Source organism: Mauremys mutica, chromosome 1 (assembly GCF_020497125.1).
Source record: "Mauremys mutica isolate MM-2020 ecotype Southern chromosome 1, ASM2049712v1, whole genome shotgun sequence".
Taxonomy (NCBI): Eukaryota; Metazoa; Chordata; order Testudines; family Geoemydidae; genus Mauremys; species Mauremys mutica.
In genome coordinates, this window is record NC_059072.1 from 132,056,045 (window position 1) to 132,076,563 (window position 20,519).

Sequence of the window (20,519 nt, forward strand, 5' to 3'; positions counted from 1 at the left end):
GATATTAAATTGTATTTAACAAGCCTAAAAAATAAAAGGCCTGCCACCATCAGAAGGAATTAAAGCACATTCTTATATATTTGCAGCCCATGTTGTGAGCTAAATCTAAAGTGTTGGTTGAAAAAATATGCAAGGTGGCACGCACTCACCAAGCATTACAAGCTTGACTTGCAGGGATGCCTGGATACAGCTTTTGTCTAGGAGGTACTCAGCTTTGTGGGTTCTACCTATTTTTGTCCCCTATATACTTGTATTCATATTATCCTTTCTTCTTCACCACTAGCATGTCCAGTGATCCATCTCGCCTTGATTTTTGCAAAAAAATTATGCATAATTTTTTAAAGTACCGTATATACTCATTCATAAGTCGAATATTTTTGGTAAAAAAGTGACGCCTCATAGAGTGGGGGTCGGCTTATAAATGGGTATACACCAAAATTTGATGATTTTAAACTCTATGGCAATGGTTCTCAAAGCCGGTCTGCCGCTTGTTCAGGGAAAGCCACTGGCAGGCTGGGCCGGTTTGTTTACCTGCCGCGTCCACAGGTTCGGCTGATCGCGGCTCCCACTGGCCGCGGTTTGCTGCTCCAGGCCAGTAGGGGCTGTGGGAAGGGCAGCCAGCACATCCCTCAACCCGCACCACTTCCCCCATTGGCTTGGAGCGGTGAACCGTGGCCAGTGGGAGCCGCGATCAGCCTATCCTGCGGACATGGCAGGCAAACAAACTGGCTCGGCCCACCAGGGGCTTTCCCTGAACAAGCGGCAGACTGGCTTTGAGAACCACTGCTCTATGGAATCATTGGATTGAATAATACATTGTTGTTTTGTTTACCTGCAGCGTATGCAGGCATGGAGCTCCTCAGCTCCTTGTGGCCGTGGTTTGCCGTTCCCAGCCAATGGGATCTGCAGGAAGTGGCGCCACTTCCTGCAGCACCCATTGGCTGGGAATGGCAAACCGCGGCCACAAGGAGCTGCGGAGCTCCGTGCCTGTGAACGCTCCAGGTAAACAAAACGTACAGGCCCTCCAGCGGCTTAACCTAATGGGCCAGGAGCCAAAGTTTGCCAACCCCTGAAATATAGAGTTGGCTTATGAAAGGGTCATACGGCTTTTGCTATTTTTATCTATCCATTTTTGGGGATCGGCTTATAAATGAATGGGCTAATGAACGAGTATATACGGTACTCATCTGCTTAATCTGGCATTTTCATATTACTATTTATAACCTAATCTGAATGTAATAATCCCATGGGCATGAGTTACTAGTTTAGATTTAGCATGTATTGCTTAGATATGGGTATGAACAAGTTATTTTATATTAAAACTTGAAAGATTCACTAGGAAGAGAAGTTTATGGGGCACCCTGGTGGTCATTCTTCTGTTTTGCATTTTTCAGATGCCTCCATTCGAGCCAAAGAGGGGACCTGATCTTATAAACTAAGATCAAATGTTCTCACAGTGAAACTAACATTTTTGATCCCATCAATCTTGGTATTGCTCACTTACATTTGAGATGTATTTGAAATGATCTTTGAAAAAATATTTTCCTGTCTTGACCCTTTAACTATTTTTATTTTAAAGCTTTTTCAATTCATAACATTTTATCTCCAATGCTATTCTGCCAGAATTGTTACTGAAAATGATCTTTACCCACAGTCCCCGTCTCCATATCTATGATCAAAGATACAGTGGCATGGAAATGCTTGCTTTCTGCACTTTCCCATGTTCACTTCTTACAGCTAACTTAATTTGCTAATGGCTTGTGAAGTTTTGGATATTAAGCTCTGGACCATATTTCCCCCATACAGTAGATTCTATTCTTTTGTACTTAAGAAAGTTTCTAGTTCTCAGCATATCAAGTGTGTTTTTTTTTAAAATGTCTGAGTTAGCATGTGGTGTCATTGATATGAATCACATGATGTGACCTGACTTATACAACCAGATGTTACAGTCCCAATGTGATGTTATCTAAACATAGTAGTACATTTGCATATTAAAATCCTCTCCTCCCTCCGGCCGCAATTAAATCTTCTGCTTTGAGTCTGATATTCAATATTGCTAGTAAAATTCTTACAGGTGATTACCTTCAAGTATCCAAATACTTTTGCTGCATATAGATCAGGAGGTATGGCAATGTGAAAAGCTGTGATTCAGACTAATTGTTTACTGAAAAATCTAGAGATGTAGCAAACAACTAAAATGTTTAAATTTAATTAAATACTGCTTTCACTTACTATAATCTGTTATCACTTGGGTACATAAAGTATCTGTATTAAATTATATTTTAATTTACATACTTATTACAGTTCTTTAATTTGAAAAATATTTTGTTGCATAGGACATTGTTCTGCACTGGAAGAGGATGTGTGAATGTGTGTTAGTTGGGCATTCATGATGTACTATCTAACTGATGAAATAAACATTTATTAGGCAATAAAATGTTTCATAAATTAAAAATACATAAAATACATCCTGGTCTAGGGCCCAGGATTTCAAAGGTATTTATTTACCCATATGACTTCAGTGGGAATTAGGTGCTCATTTCAAAATCGCACTAGACAACTATCTGCATTTTTAGGTACTTAAATATCTTTGAAAACTTAACCCTAGGTGCTTAAACAATTTCTACAATTACAATACAACTAGGAAATAAAAAATCAACAGTAGTTTTCACATCAAAAAAGTTTCTAACTAATTAAAATGAGCAAAACATCTCCATTCATAATCTTTCCAAAGATCACAACCCCACAAAAACATTCTAAGAAGGGAGATTCCAGCGTCAAGGTGGCACTAGGGAGAATGATTGGTCAGTAGACCCTTTCTCTTAACGTATCGGGGCTCCCAATTAAATGCTTTTGCTAATAGCAACTGTGGCATATTGCACATAAGATTTGGCATCTCAAGTAAATATGTCTCAAAACATTTAGAACTTTATAAATTGAAGCCAACTCTTCAAATTCTGCCCAGAAAGCAATAAGTAGCAGTGCAGGTCATGTAGCACAGGTTGTCGTGTACTCATTGCAAGATGTCCTGCTTGACGAGTGTTGTTCTGCATTGGAGGTCACATTTTCAAATGGATTTAAAACGTGTCTCCAGATACAGCTGTGATGATTTGGAGAATCTGCACAATTTATATTCTGTGAGATTATGAACATTGTGTGCCAGACTGCAAACTCCATTTTGAGTGTAAGCCAGGTCTTTGCTTTTGCAGTCTTTTACTTCTGTGATGGATAGAAGTTCCAAAGGACAGTAGTACAGGGCTGACAATAGAAGGTTGTTAAACTTTAATGACCACCTATTCAAATTTAGCACCCTAGACAAAGAGAGGGCTGTCACCCAGAGTACACCAGATTTTCAAGTCTGACCTCCAGGGGGAGGTAAGTAGGCAATGGATCATCTGGTCAGCGATTGTGGTCACATGTTGAGGCAGAATATAATCAGCTAACAGAGGGGACTGCAAGGCTATAAAAAGGGAAGAATCTGCTCTATTTGTTGTCTCTCTTCAGCCATTTTTATTAGCTGAGAGGAACTGCATATACAAATTTGGGGAGCTTTGCCTTCCTGAACACAGATTACCCCCCACACTCCAGAGGCTTAAAACCCTAATGAGAGCCCAACTGGATCTGTGAAACAGCACATTGTAATAGGTTAATCTCAAGAGTAGACCATTGTAGCAAGACCCATGTTTGGGGGTGGGGGAGAAAGGGTTTCAACCTTCTTATCAGGCACAGATGGGGGAAAAAAAAGTGTTGATCCCGGTTACTATCTCAAAAAGAACAGAAGATGTAACAAGATGCCAAAATTGCAAACTCAGCTTACAGAGAGCTGACAGATGCTTTAGATACAGTGAACATTATATTGTTCCATTCATCTTCTAGTGCTTCCCCTAATTCACCAACATTTATTTTTGTTAGAATTGTTAATGTATGAAGGGAATGCAGAAGATGTAATATTTCTATGTGAGTAAAGTATTTGGTACGGTCTCTAAACATGAAATCACTGAACATTGTGGCACTTAAAAAAAATAATGTCTTTTCGTGCCGTATAATTGTCCTTTGTGACCGAGTGCCTGGATGGGCCACATTGAGAATGCCTTACTCAGGGCAGACTGCAAGAAATAGGGCAGACAATCTGCAAAAACAGGTGGTCTATTCTATATTTAGATTCACCAAGCCAGTAACAAAACAGCTCCTCTGTAATACCACTCTGGTTACCAAGAAGTCAAACACAGTTCCCGGTAGGCATCCCATATAGTGAGGGGTTACTGACAATCTGATTCACCAATCCCAAAGGACTAGACGCTTATCCCCAGGTCAGTGAGTCTCAGATCTTACCCAATAATCACGCTGATGCCAATCCTTTAGTAACCAAAACTAAAGGTTTAATAATAAAAGGAAAAAAGAGAGTTGCAAATGGTTAAAAGGCAAATATACATACAAGTGACTTCCAGTGTTCATAGTTCAGAATCACAGCAGTAATAGAATAAATAGATTCTCTGGAATCATCCCAACAAGTCAGAATTCAAAGGCAGCTTAGCTGTAAAGTCTGTTGAGGTCTTTCCAGGAATTTTCCAGGCTACTCCAAATGAATGTTTGAAAGATCTCCATCTTACAAATTATACTTCCCCTGTTCAAAGTTTAAGCAGACTAGAGATGAAAGAATCAGGCCCAAAGCTTTCCTTTATAAGTCTTCTAGAAGGCTCACAAGACTCCTCACAGAAACTGTCATAGCAAGGCCTTTCCCTGAGTTAAAAAATAGGTAATAAAAATAGTCATGGGGTTTGAGGGATTGAATTGAGGCAAGTCATAAAGTTCTGATCCAGAGAGATACTGACCACCCCAACTCCTTTTAAGGCAAAAGAGAATCAAAATTTAAAACATCTTAGTCATGAAACTACAAACGCATTAAGGTAATAGATATAATAACAAAAAGACAATAGGTATTCAGCTATTTAAAGGATATAAATATAAAGAATGGAGAAGTATTTAGTATGGAACAAGGAGAAGTAATAGGAAGAAATGGAAAACTTAAGCTGAATGTTAGGAATGACTTTTTTGCACTGAATTGAGGAGGGCAGGAATATAGTATCTAAAGAGAAGTGATAGAAACTCTGCTGCTTGAGACTTTTAAATCAAGTTTGCACAAAACATCAGTAAATATGAGGAACAATCTTGTACTAGGAAAGAGGTGTACTTGGTTGACTGGATGTTGCATCTCAATTTATATGATTCTGTTAACCTCGTGTAGTTATTGTATAATAATCGTTACATTTTTTTTTTACAGGAGAAACACAAGCTTGAGTTAGAAGACATGAGGAAAGCTGGACATGAAGCCCTGACTATTATTGTGGAAGAATTTAAGGTAAATTGCCCCATCAGGACAGTTAATGTGATATTGTTTTTAGTTTCATATTTATATTTAGATAATTAGGACCTCAACCAGTAATTCCTTATTGTAGGTGGGGCTGGTAGTATTGCCTATTATTAAGGTTACACAACTCTTCCCATTATAAGACCCTGTTTAAGTTGCTTATAACTTTGCCAAACTTTGACCATTTGGTTGAAATTTTCCATGTCTCCCTCAGGCTGATTTATTTTTTAAACATTTCAGCCAAAATGGTTCAACCATTTCTGACCATGAGTCTAAAGAAAAATACCTTGTTTTGCTGATTGTTAAAAATAAATAAATCTGGAAACTTTTTTTTTAAAACAGCTCTAATGCACCTATGCTATGGAGCAGAGACTTGAAACTTGACATGAGTGTGGCCTTTGTATCAGGGATGCATATGCCTTTTGCTGACTCATGAAAAATCTGCCCAAATTTGGCCAAGTTACAAGCTTTTGAAAAATTGTAGTTCTCACATGCTCAGTCGGGACTTCAGAGATTTTAGCTGCTATGAATGAAGATTCTGCCATTGACCAAGGTTGAGCTCTCTGCTCCTAGTGCTGACGAGACTGCATATGTGCTATCTCCACAGAGTGACTGAGCATGATCTCTGGAGCTAGGTGTAGCTGGGTTTTCCCTTTTAATGGCTACTCCCATTCAATTGCCACTCTAGGCCAGGGTGGATCCAGGTACTGGAACTAAGAGCCTTTCTCTTCTGTGTTGTCAATGACCCCTATGCTGGCTCCGAGGCAACATGCAGGAGGATGCGGTCTTATTCAAATGCACAGGGGACGAGCTGTATAAGAGGGGAGGGAAAGGAATAAACTGGAACAAGTAATCTGATCAGGGTGGGGAAGAAACTGGGACAGGTTGGGCAAGAAGACTGGTACTTGGGGGTGGGGAGTCTGGGACTGAGAGCTGTAATGAGAGAAATGAGACGGAGGGGCTGGCAGCAAATTGGCTGAGGGTGGGGATCCCTGGGATTGGAATTAGCAAAAAGAGGGGAAACTGGGACTGGTTAGACAAGGACACTAGGACTAGGAACCGGTGTGGGGGAAAATGGAGGTGGGGAGACAGATCTGACAAGGAGCTGGGATACAGGGGGGAAAAATGAGACTGGCTGAGCAAAGGGCTTGGGACAGTAAGCCACGGATGAGTGTGTCTGAGGCGAAGTCTCAGTGAGGGGAGAAACTGAGTTTGGTTGAGGAGGCTGGGAAGGGAGACTAGGAATCGCTGTTGGTTGGGGGAGGGGAGAGACTGATTGGATGAGGAGCCAGGATGGGACAACTGAGACTGGATGGGCAAAGAGATTGAGATTGGATGTGGTGAGGGGGATAGAATGTGAATGGAGGAGAAATTGGGACTTGGATAGTGAGCCCAGTGGGGTGACACTAGGACTTGCTGGGCAAAGAAACTGACAAGGAACTAGGGGTGGGGAAGAGACAGGACTGGGACAATGCAGAAGGAGGGCAGGCTTGTGGGGAATGGGCAGAAGTCTTTACCCACTAGAGTATACTTCCCTCCAGAGTCTGGGGTGGAACCCAAGATTACTGAGTCACAACATTCCTCTGATGTCATCAAATATCTGTGAAACCCACTGCCAAAGTGCGTGTCTCACCGCCTCTGCTGCTGCTCCACATTAAGGATGACAATCTTCTACTACACCATCAGTTGCTCTGTTAGCTCAAGTGGTAGAGGTGGTGGAGCTAAAGGGTCCGACCCTGCTGATGAACCATGTAGATGTTACTCTGGTGCCACATGATAGAATTTGTTTAATCAGTTTGTTTTTCTAAAAACCTAGAAATATCTTTATACATGTGGTGTTTTAAGTTGTTGAGCAGCAAGACATTTTATTCTAAATATTTATAATTTAGGGAAACAAAAAATGATAGTCCAAATCTTAATAATTCTCTCTCCTAATCCCAATTCAGGGATGTAACTCCCACTGGTTTAGTCACCTGGGATTTTTTGCCTGGCCTTAAGGGACACCACAGTTAAAAATAAGTAAAATTATCACATCTATTAAGTTCTTTCTTTCTTTCTTTCTTTCTTTTTCTTTCTGAAAAAGAAAGAAAAAATATAAAACATGAAAGAAAAATTATAAACAGTGCTTACTACGCTTATGGCCTCTTTTGTATGTCTCTGTGGAGAGCTTTCAACAGAGATTACATCTCTGAGAGTGGGGGGTCTGTTCTCAGGAGGATGCTCTTCTGTAGGTAAACTTAAAAACAAAGTACATTGTTCCCAAAATTAGTAATGAGTTCTGTCTCAGTGTATATTATTATTTATTTATTATAGATTGGCATAATTTCATTTAATCTTCACATAGTAAATTCTGTTTGCTTTATTCTGGATATCTGAAACAGTTTATAAATGGTCAGAGTTAAGTAATCATAAGTAAATCTTCGAAAATTGAAGAAAGTTTTAACTCAGTTACTAAAAAAGCCATTCAGGGAATGGTCTTGAAACAGATAAATTAATGATTATTAAGAATCTTAAATACACTTTAATTCCCCAGTTTTTTCTGTTTAAAATGGTTATCTTTAGACTTCTTTCCAGGACTACAGAATCTGAACAATTTGGTGTTTAAGAGGCAAATACGTTAGTACCTTAAATTACAGTAGCATTTCAATATCACATTAAAATTATTACAAGAAAAAAATGAACTCTAGTCCCTACCCAGTCCTTTTGCAAACACCATCTCATCAGTGATACTGAAGTCTTAGTGATATCATCATGTTGGGGAGGAGTGTTGGTCTGGAGGTTACTTCTTGATGCTGTGTTGTTGCTCCTTTGTTCTTCTTGGTTGTCTGGTTGCTGCTGTTTTTTTTCCTTGTAGAGATGCTGAGCAGGCCGAGCTTAGGAGACTATTGTGAGGAGGGTGTTGCTGCTTGCTTGTCAGATAGATTTATACTTTTCTCTTTCCATAATTTCACTAAAGAAGGAAGATGCACCTCTTTCAGGGTTTGCTAGATTCAAATATCAGCCACTGCCTTTCATTGGCTAAACACCTTTATGGAATTGTCTTGGTAGTATCTCCAACTCATGATTGTGCAGTCTCCTAACATATATGCACCAGGGGTCTAATTACTTTTATCTTTGTGGTGGGAAATTCTCAGAACATCCTTAAAGTTAGTTTGAACTGTTTCGTTTATTTAGTCCATTTTCTGAAATATCCCTTTAGTTACACCAGAGTTTAATAAGAGTTGAAATTCTGTTTCAAATGAGTCCAAAATCTCCTTATTTTCTCTGTAAAAGTCTTTCATCACTCAAAATAGTCTTTCTTTTAAACATAAATAATTCTTAGAGTGTTTGTAAACTTTAATAGTTGTCAAATAAGTTGTTGTCCTTTGTTCTTACCTTTCTTTGGAAAAGAAACTTTTGCTTTTGAATTTGGTTAAGGAGGTAGTTATCTGGTAATGCTTAAGCAACTCCCAATTAATATAAATATTTCTCTACACAGGTGGCTTCTTCCATTAATAATTGGTTATAGCATCAAATGATCTCACTATGTTTGTACATAAAACATGTTACTACTTTTATAACAGTGGTATCAAGCAATTATATGAAGGCTTGCATTTAGATACAACCCATTTGCAAGTATACATTTCCAAAGAAGGTTATTCCATCTTAAACATTTGAGGAACAACTGGGTTTTCATCTTCAAGTGAAAATGACCACCTTACCCCATGCAATGGCCACAATGTGGTCCTTGGCCCACATACCAGAACCCCTATTCTGGTCTCCCTTCCCCAGCAACAAGAGGTTCCAGAGTACATCCATCATTACCACACAGAGAAACCTCTGACCCCCCTGAGACAGAGAGAGAAGAGGAAGAGGTACTATCTCAGGCAGACCTGGATGATTCACCACCTGCCCCACACTCATCTTCTGCAGCAGACAAAGCAGTGACTCCGTCTACCCCTACAACACCAGATGACCTGAAACAGTTCCAAGAACTCTTCAAAAGAGTAGCGAACAACCAAGAAATTGCCTTACATGAGGTGCAGGAGAAACAACATAAGTTGTTAAGAATCTTACAACCAGCATCATCGACCAAGATTGCCCTCCCCATGAATGAGGCTATAATAGAGCCTGCAGAGGTAATATGGCAAACACAGGCATTGGCACCACGCACCAACAAAAGGGCTGACAGGAAATACTTTAGCATAAAATTTTTGTTTTCACACCCTCAAGCCAAACAGCCTAATTTCCGCTCCTCACTGCAAGGTAAAGAACACAAGAGACTGGACCTCTTTGGGCAGAAAGTTTACTCGTCAGCCATCCTTCTGCTTAGAGTTGCCAACTATTCTGCTCTACTAGCAAATTATGACTACTCTAACTATAGTAAAATACAAGAGCTCGTGGAGGACCTCCCTGAGCATAAGCATCCTCAACTCACTGCCAATATCAACAAGGGTCAGTTAATAACCCGCACAGCGCTGCAAGGCTCAATGGATGTAGTGGACACAGCTGCCCGAATAACCGGAACACCTGTGGTTATGAGGAGAACATCATGGTTACAGGCTTCAGGAATTCCAAAAGAACTACAGCTAAAAGTGGAGGACCTCCCTTCAATAGGCTTAAACTATTCTCATCTCAAACAGAGCATGTCCTCCATACCATGAAGGCCTCCCAAGCAACACTGTGTACACTAGGCATAACCCACTGCCTGACAAACGCCCTCATTTTACACCATACCAGAGGTCATGAGACACCTCGTTTAACCATCAACAACCACGATACTTCACTCAGAACAGACCCAAACAATGGGCTCAGAGACGACGAGCTTCACAGAACCAGGCCTCATCCACCCATCCATCTACATCTAAGCCACAATTTTGAAGTCTTAGTCGAGGGTATGCATGACCTCCCCACACCTCTAGCGCCAACAGATACCCATCCCACAATTTTGGTTACCGCCTATGCACATTTTACCGTGCCTGGGCTGTGATAACCACAGATCAATAGGTTTTGGAGATGATACGATCTGGCTACACCCTTCCTTTCACAGCCATCCTCCCTACCCGCCCCGCTTCCCTGTCCCTCTTCAGGGACCCCTCTCACAAGCACTTTCTGCAACAGAAAGTAGACCACCTCCTACTGCTGGGTGCTATAGAACCAGTACCACATCAATACCAAGGAAGGGGGTTTTATTCCAAATATTTCCTGACAGAGAAGAGGGGATGGAGACCAATCTTAGATCTCCGAAAACTCAACAGGTTCGTATGCAACCACATGTTCAGAATGGTCACTCTGGCCACAATAATCCCAATGCTAGATGCGGGGGATTGGTTTGCAGTCCTCAACCTCCAAGATGCATACTTACATAGTACAATACTTCTGCACACAGACGGTTCCTGAGGTTCACAGTAGGACCCAATCACTACCCATACAGGGTTCTTCCCTTCAGACTGTCCACTGCTCCCCCCGTATTCTCAAAAACACTCGCGGTAGTAGCAGCACATTTACGACGCAATGGAGTCATAATCTTCCACTCTTTGGACGATTGCCTTCTCAAGGATGCCAACCGGCAAGAAATAGCAGGCATGCTGAAGACCACAATAGACCTGTTTCACCAACTAGGTCTACAGATAAGTGAAAAGAAATCCATCCTGGAACCAACCCAGCAATTGGAGTTTATCAGAGCTGACCTAGACTCCATACAAGCCAAGGCAATATTGCAAAACAAAGATTTACTACATTGACCAATCTTATTTCCACGGTGACCATCAGCCCATAAACTTCATAGAGGATATGCCTTCAGATTTTGGGACATATGGCAGCTACGATTTTCATAGTAAAGTATGTCAGACTCCCTATGTGCTGTCTGCAGCACTGGTTGAGCACGGTCTATGCACCCAACAAACACTCTCTCAACAGACGTGTGACACTACCACCAAAGGTTATCCTCTCCCTATAATGGTGGATACAGCCAGGGAATGTATGCTCCAGGATTCCATTTCAACAAGACCCCCCATCAGTGACTATTACAACAGATGTCTCCCTGATAGGTTGGGGCGCCCACTTGGGTCACCACAATGTACAAGGCAAGTGGTCTGCTATGGAAACCCAACTACATAACAATCTCCTGGAACTCCGCATGGTACATAATGCATGCCAACACTTCTTCCCACTCATACGAGAAACCTCAATCTCTATTCTCACCGACAGTGCAGCGTGCATGTTTTACATCAATCGCCAAGGAGGAGCCAGGTCTCATTCACTATGCATAGAAGCCTTGAATTTATGAAACTTCTGCATCAGCAACAATATAAACATCACAGCATCATACCTACCAGGGTGCCAAAACACTACAGCTGACAACCTCACCAGGCACAGCTCACAGGAACACGAGTGGGAAATCAATATTCTTGACACAATATTCCAAAAATGGGGTCTCCCAGTAGTCAACCTTTTCACCTCAGTGACAAATCACATATGTCACTATTTTGCTCCAGGGCAGGCCTGGCACCGGGATCATTAGGGGATGCCTTCCTCATCCCGTGGAACATCACTCATGTATGCCTTCCCGCCGATACCACTGATCCCACGGGTCATCCGCAAGATATGACTCGACAGAGCATACATGATTCTCATTGTCCCCACATGGCCCAGACAGACTTGGTTTCCGTACCTCTCACGTCTAGCAGTCTGTGCCCCACAACCACTGCCTTTCCAGACAAATTTCCTGTCCCAGAACAAGGGCCTGACACTCCATCCAGACCCAGCGAAACTCCATCTCAAAGCGTGGTTCCTCTCTGGTACCAACATGGGGAACTGAACTGTTCAGAGAAAGTAGAACAAATATTACTAAATAGCTGTCGCCTCACCACTAGAAATACTTAACCATCACAAGTGGAGAAGATTCTCCCTTTGGTGTCAGCAAAAACAGCCGGACGTGACCTCGGCGCCTCTATCTGTGATCCTAGACTACCTACTAGAACTAAAGGAAACAGTGTTAGCCATAAGCTTTATTAAAGTACACCTCGCTGCCATGATGGCCCTCCACGAACAGATAGAAGGGGCTTCAATATTCGCTCACCTGATTACACGGCGCTTTCTAGCAGGTATACAGAACATGTACCCAGAAGTACGCCAACCGGCACCACCATGGGATCTGAATCTTGTGCTCAAATGTCTCACAAGACCACCCTTTGAGCCTCTAGCAACCAGTTCGCTCCTTCATACATCAATGAAGGTCGCATTCCTAATGGCAATCATGTCTGCCAGACGTGTCCACGAAATAGGAGCATTGATGGCTGAACCACCGTACACTGTATTTACCAAAGACAAAATCATGTTATGTCCTCAACCAAAATTCTTGCCCAAAGTGGCTACAAATTTTCATATTAACCAAACCATACACTTACCTGCCTTCTATCCCAAACCACATAATGACTCCCGAGAAGCAACGTTGCACATGCTGGATGTCAGATGGGATGTAGCCTTCTACTTGACAGAACTAAACCATTTCACAAGTCACCAAGACTGTTTGTACAGCAGAGCACTCCAAGGGCTCTACAATATTGACCCAGAGACTCTCCAAATGGGTCTCTACCTGTATTAAAACTTGCTACCGCCTGCATCAAAGAACCCCCCCCAATGGGCATCAGATCCCACTCAACATGAGCCATGGCAACATCAATTGCGTTCTTGATCAGTGTCCCCTTAATTGATATTTGTAGAGTTGCAACCTGGGCATCAGAGCACACTTTTGCAAAGCATTACGCTATCACCCAAGGCCTTGTCTCAGACGCTATCATTGGCCTTACAGTGCTCTTATCACACACCTATACATAACTCCGAACCCCTACCACCCCTGGTGGGGTACTGCTCTACAAGCACCTAGAGTGGAGCACCCACAGGGACACCACTTGATGAAGAAGTTACTCATCTTGTGCAGTAACGATGGTTCTTCGAGATGTGTGTCCCTGTGGGTGCTCCACTACCCACCCTCCTCCCCTGTAGTTCGGAGTTCACACAGCTGAGCTCTGCAGTAGAGAAGGAACGGAGGGGACGGTCGGGGGAGCGCGTGCTACAGGAGGTGCCAACGGCTGCATGAGACGACTCCTGTGCACACCCTTCCCCAGGCCGAGTACTGCTATGAGAAATCTCTGGCGCAGGGATGCACCGACACCTAAAGTGGAGCACCCACAGGGACGCACATCTCGAAGAACCATCGGTACTGCACAAGGTGAGTAACTTTTTCTTATCTTTGAATATCCTGAATGAAGAACATCCTTGCATTCTTTTACATAATCCGATCTTTTCCTAGTAACATAAAATATCTTAGATGGTTGTCTTGAGATAAGGATCATATCTATACCAAACTGGTACCTTATACGAGAGGATGTGTCTCGCTCTTCGATAAGACACGCTTGTAGGTTTGTTTGCCTTTTGACTGAATTTGCAACCTATCTTTTTGCATTTACAATCTGCAGTTAGACTCCTGTCAAATATTCTATGTAAGGTAAATGTCACAATAACTACTGCTGATTATACTATGTTTTGAAAGGTATATAAAGGAAAATCGTATAGAATGTTAAAGCTAAATAGAAGCTATAAGGCTGCATTCCAGAGTTTGTGTGAATACACTTGGAAGTTTTATGACTGAAGTGTCATTTTTGATGCTTTTGGTCTGTCCCTGGTTGACAAAAAGCAGATTCCTAGGAAGATTCCATATATTTAAGTAACCAACTAAAACATAAGCACATAAGCGATGATATTCTCTAAACATCATGTGAATTAAAATAATTGTATCCTAGAATTCAATAAGGGCTGTGGCAACTTTGTAATAACCTAATGTTATAAGAACAAAGTATAATTATTTTCTTAATGACCTTTTGCATCAATATTGAGGTTTACTCCATAATGTGAATCTCATGTAAATGGGCAGATTGCAAGCACTGGAAACTGGAGGTTTCAGTCCACAGAGTAGTTACAGCATGGCCATTGGCACTGCAGGTTTCTCCAGACTTGCCCCACCAACGTGCCTCAAGCCAGGTTTGGAGCAATGACCTTTGTGGGAGTGGGGGTTCATTCTTTTTCCCCACTTACTCCTTTTTGTCTCTCTGGAGACTGTCAGAGAGAGTACAGTTGTGATGGTAGTGTCTGTGGTGTCACTTGTCAACTAGGAATCTGATTGAGACTACCTGCTCACTTTGGGTAGGCCGTTGAAAACTATTGAAAATTTCCAGCATAAGCCAAATTTGAGCCATTGACCCAAGTGTGATAAAAGTTGTATCCCATAAGGCATCTAGTCATTTTAATTTAAAATAATACTTGTATGAATTAAGCAGCTGTCAGTGTGTTTATCAAAGTGCACTGACTTGATACAGCTAAATTTTGTTCATTTTCATTTCTAAAAAAAGTTATTTTGCAAAAATACAAGTTTTTTATATGGGTTGTAGGAGATGTTTTGTAAACTACTGCCTTTGTTAATTTTCTGTATTTTGTACTTGATAATTGAAATTCCTTTGTTTGAGCTACAGTGTGTTTCCTATGATGAAAAGTATAGTTTTTTCCCCTAAAAGAATTTCTCAAAATATGCATTATAAACTTAAAATTGCATGAGAACATCTCATTTTGTGATTCTTTGAAATTATTCTACTAAACAGCTGTAGTGGAGATCTGTTAATCCATCCTCCCTTTAACTGATGTCTCACTAATTTGAATTTTTAGTTACTACTTCAGATCTATTTTAAAAGAGGATTCAAACTTTCAGGTACTGTGATTTGGCACAAAACATTAGGGATCCAATCAAATAGTCTGTCCCTGCGTAATATTTATATTTAACATATCATTTCTTGTAGACTGTTTATGTTCAAGTTATATAAAGACATTCTTTTAGATCAGGGAGTCCTAGGATGAATACACCTCATACAAGTTTTCCTGTTGCCTCATTGGTTATTTGCCACATTTTGGTCAATGAGATCACAGTACTCAGAGGAGGAATAACATCAGATATGCCAGCCTCCATTTAAAATACTGCAACCAACCTCTTCTACAAACATACAGCGAGTCAATCTTCAAGGTAGCATGAGAAAATCAAAAAATATTTTAGAAAGAAAAAAAATCAGTCTTCTCCTATAGCTTTAATATCTTTTTAATATCCCTTTACCATGTGCAAAACAGGAGTAATTTTGGATTGCAGGGGACTCCAGTGAGGACAGTACCCTTCTTGTGTGTGGTTTTTTTAAAATTAATTTAATGTTAATATACATTAGTGGTTAATATTCCAGTATGGAACACGCGTAAAGAATAACTTTTCCCTCAAGTAAATAAGACAAAAATGTGTGTGGGATAATTGGTAAAGTATGTTCTACAGTTTTAAGATAATTTTCACTGCTCATTCATGTCTTTGGGAACTTACTTGATTATACTCTGCAGACATGTTAGCAGTTCTGCTCAGTTAATAGCCACACAACCATGTAAGGAGTCAAAGTATAACATATTTGTTTAATGTAAAAAAGTAATGTGTGTGTGATTATGCCTTTTGGTGAAATATAGAATTGTTAAAGCAATTGAATCTCTTAATTCACTAATGTTTAGCCACTCTTAATGCTGTGTTGAAATATGTCTTTAGATATAAGACTTTGTAAAAGTAAAGTGTTTTCCATTTTCAGAGGACTTCACAAGCATTAACTAATTAATTCCTATATCTGTGTGAGGTAGATAGTTAAGTGTTTTTTTTCCCTTTATTTTAGAGATTGGGAAACTGAATCAGAAAGCTTAAGTGACTCACTGAAAGCCATAAAGAGAGGTTTCAGATGTGAAATTAGAATTGAGGCATCCCTGACCATTAGACCTGTATTGGGAACACTAGATCGCTCTGAAATTGACTGGATGGGCAAGTTTATCCAGTATACAAGATTTAACCATAACTTCATTTCATGCTTGAAAATTGCACCTCCAATTTTGTGGTGCAATTAATTACAGCCATTTTATATAGCGTCCTGCATCAGGACATCTTTCTATTTTTTTAGGGTGGATGTTCAAAAATTGGAGAAGGTTCAGAGAAGAAATCATTCCCTACAGTGAGAGCTTCTGTGGAGTTTACCATAGCAAAGATTTAAGGGGTCATTTGATCACAGTGTATATGTACCTATATGAGCAACAGAAATTTGATAATAAAGGGATCTTCAGCAGACAAAAGTATAACAAGAACCAGTATCTGGAAACTAAAGCTAGCTGAATTCAGACTAAACATAAAGGTGCACATTTTTAACAGGCAACGTAATTAGTCACTGGAAATTTTTTCCAAGGATTGTTGAGGATTCTCCATCACTGGGGATTTTTAAATCAACATTGGATATTTTTTCTTTCTGAAAGATATGCTCTAATTCAATCACAGCTATTAAACTTGAAGCAGGAATTACTGTATATACTCGTTCATAAGCCACATTTTTTTAGTAAACAAGGGAAGCACCAGAGAAGGGGGTCGGCTTATGAACAGATATAGAGAAGGAGAGGTGGGACACAGCCCCTCCCCTCAACAGAGGGAGCAAGGAGTGGCAGCACAGCCAGAAGGGAAGAGGCGTGGCTAGAGTCTCTCCGCTTCTGGCCATGCTGCTCTCCCCACAGCCTCCGAAGCAGCTGCAGCTTGGGGGCTGAAAGACTGCAGCCGTGCCGCTCGGGCCTGTCCCCCAGAGCAGGCTGTGGCTGTGCCACCCGGGTGCCGGAGCACGCTGCGGCCGTGCCACCTGGCGCAGCCCGCTGGAACATGCTGCGGCCACACCGCCTGGTCTGGCCCGCTGGAGCAGGCTGCAGCTGCGCTGCCCAGCCTGCCGGAGCAGTTCCAGCCAGGTCAGAGACATCCTTCCCTGGCTCTCCTCAGATAAGGTGGAAAGGGATGGGATGGGGAGAGTGTGGGGGTCCTGGGCTAGGGGTGGGGTCATGTGGGGGATGGTCACAAGGGTTACTCCTCTGACTCCCAGCTTCTCCCCCCCTCCCCAAAATTTCCCCACCAGTTGCTGTCCTGGCCCGTCAGAGTAAGCAGCTGGCGCGCTGGGACACTTTGGGTATGTCTAAACTACGGGATTATTCCGATTTTACATAAACCGGTTTTGTAAAACAGATTGTATAAAGTTGAGTGCACGCGGCCACACTAAGCACATTAATTCGGCGGTGTGCATCCATGTACCAAGGCTAGCGTCGATTTCCGGAGCGTTGCACTGTGGGTAGCTATCCCGTAGCTATCCCATAGTTTCCGCAGTCTCCCCCGCCCCTTGGAATTCTGGGTTGAGATCCCAATGCAAAAATAGTGTCGCGGGTGATTCTGGGTAAATGTCGTCACTCAATCCTTCCTCCGTGAAAGCAACGGCAGACAATCATTTCGCGCCCTTTTTCCCTGGATTGCCCTGGCAGACGCCATAGCATGGCAACCATGGAGCCCATGTTTTTTTCCCCTTTTCTTTTGGCAGGGGAGGGTGTAAATTGACGACATATACCCTGAAACACCCGGGAAAATGTTTTTGACCCTTCAGGCATTGGGAGTTCAGCCAAGAATGCAAATGCTTTTCGGAGACTGCGGGGACTGTGGGATAGCTGGAGTCCTCAGTACCCCCTCTCTCCCTCCATGAGCGTCCATTTGATTCTTTAGCTTTCCGTTATGCTTGTCACACAGCACTGTGCTGTGGTCTCTGTCTATCATAGCCTGGAGATTTTTTTCAAATGCTTTGTCATTTCGTCTTCTGTAACGGAGCTCTGATAGAACAGATTTGTCTCCCCATACAGCGATCAGATCCAGTATCTCCCGTACGGTCCATGCTGGAGCTCTTTTTGGATTTGGGACTGCATCGCCACCCGTGCTGATCAGAGCTCCACACTGGGCAAACAGGAAATGAAATTCAAAAGTTCGCGGGGCTTTTCCTGTCTACCTGGCCAGTGCATCTGAGTTCAGATGGCTTTCCAGAGTGGTCACAATGATGCACTGTGGGATACCGCCCGGAGGCCAATACCGTTGATTTGCGGCCACACTAATCCTAATCCAACATGGCAATACCGATTTCAGCGCTACTCCTCTCGTCGGGGAGGAGTACAGAAATCGGTTTAAAGAGCCCTTTATATCGATATAAAGGGCCTCGTGTGGACGGGTGCAGGGTTAAATCGGTTTAACGCTGCTAAATTTGGTTTAAACACGTAGTGTAGACCAGGCCTTTGTTTACTTAGGTTTACCTCTGTGCCTGCAGACGCCCGAGGTAAACAAACCATCTTGGCCCACCAGCAGCTTATCCTGATGGCCCGGGAGCCAAAGTCTGCTGACCCCTGAATTATAGGGTCGGCTTATGAACAGATGATAAAATTTTCCATTTTTACTTATTCATGTTGGGGGAGGGGGGTCAGTTTATAAACAAACCGGTTTACGATCGAGTATATACGGTAATTCAGGGACGACCTAGGTGCTGTGTTATGAAGGAGATCAGACTAGATAACCAGAATGGTCCCACTGGCCTAAAATCTTTGAATCTGTGAATTACCTTCATCACCTCTCACCTACACTGTTTTTACTGGCTTCACCCTTTAACTGCAATATTGCATCCATACTACAATAATTACAGGTGCAAATATAACCGTATTAGTTTAGTAATCCTAATCTGCAAAAGCCTGTCACTATTCTGTTGTATTTTCCTGAAGACATGAAGATAATTACAGATTTTTGGGGAGTGACAATTCTGTGATTTCTGATTAAGAATTCTACAGAATAATAAAAATAATACCTTGCTTTTATATAGCAGTTTTCATCCCTAGATCTCAAAGAGCTTAGTATCATTTTACAGATAGGGAAGGCGAGGCACAGAGAAGGGAAGAGTGACTTGCTCATGGTCACCCAGAAGGCCAGTGACAGAATCAGGAATAGAACCCAGCCTTCTGAGCACCATTCCAGTGCTCTAGCTACTAGGCCACCTTCTCTCTCCCCCACTGCACACATTCAGCCTTAGAACATGTATAAGTATTTAGTGTGGACAATGAACACGTTAAAAAAATCTTATCAGTAAGGACCGCATTCTTTACAACTCTAAAGCTACTGTAACTTCATAGCTTTCTTATGTCAGTATATTAAATGTGGAGTAAGAACTGTATTTGACAGGTTTCAGAGTAGCAGCCCTGTTAGTCTGTATCCGCAAAAAGAACAGGAGTACTTGTGGCACCTTAGAGACTAACAAATTTATTTGAGCATAAGCTTTCGTGGGCATCCGAAGAAGTGGGCTGTAGCACACGAAAGCTTATGCTCAAATAAATTTGTTAGTCTCTAAGGTGCCACAAGTACTCCTGTTCTTTTCACTGTATTTGAATTGGTCTAATCTAAATAAATAAGGATATTGGAAATATGAAAGCAGAGTTTGCTAACAATGATTCAAGGCCACCAGGGCCGGCTCCAGACCCCAGCGCGCCAAGCACGCGCTTGGGGCGGCGTGCCGCGGGAGGGCGGCAGGCGGCTCCGGTGGACCTCCCGCAGACATGCCTGCGGACGGTCCGCTGGTCCCGTGGCTCCGGTGGACCTCCAGAGTGCCCCCCGTGGCGTGCCGCCCTGCTTGGGGCGGCGCAATTCCTAGAGCCGCCCCTGAAGGCCACTCAACTACTAAATGTACTTCATAACAGTAATTGGCTTAATAGCAATTTCAGACATGACTTTGACAAAACTAGTATACGATAGTGACTTATGCAGATGTCAAATCCTACTCCATAGATGACATATTTTGTGTATTTCTATTCTTGGGTCCATGCTACCAGTGCAGAAGGAGCTTAGAGCCTTAGCTCTTAAATTTGGGGACTTTGAGCTTCCATATCACTGTATTTGAATTGGTCTAATCTAAATAAATAAGGATATTGGAAATATGAAAGCAGAGTTTGCTAACAATGATTCAAGGCCACCAGGGCCGGCTCCAGACCCCAGCGCGCCAAGCTTTGTGCCAAGCACTGTGCTTTGTGCATGCCTTAGTCAAGTACTTAGGTTTTCCCATGTGTTCCTTATTTGATTCCTTTCCTGTGCGGTTAACGCAAGAGCTTCCATAGGACTATTGTGCTTTTCTCCATGATTGCTTTGCTGTTTCAGCCTCCTTTTCCTATATAGTTGTATAGTACTTTTGTGATTATTGTCCTAATAAAGCTCAAATTTGAAGATTTTTGGTTT

At 42.0% G+C, this 20,519-nt stretch overlaps 1 protein-coding gene across 6 annotated transcripts in view; it reads left to right on the plus strand.

Moving 5' to 3' along the window:
- CCDC91 (coiled-coil domain containing 91) overlaps positions 1–20,519 on the plus strand; it is a 341,433-nt gene that overhangs the window by 143,938 nt on the left and 176,976 nt on the right. For all 6 annotated transcript variants that reach the window (XM_044996321.1, XM_044996330.1, XM_044996304.1 and 3 more), the window contains one exon: positions 5,282–5,359. In XM_044996321.1, coding sequence (XP_044852256.1) covers positions 5,282–5,359 — 78 coding nt within the window. The remainder of the gene's footprint in view (positions 1–5,281; positions 5,360–20,519) is intronic.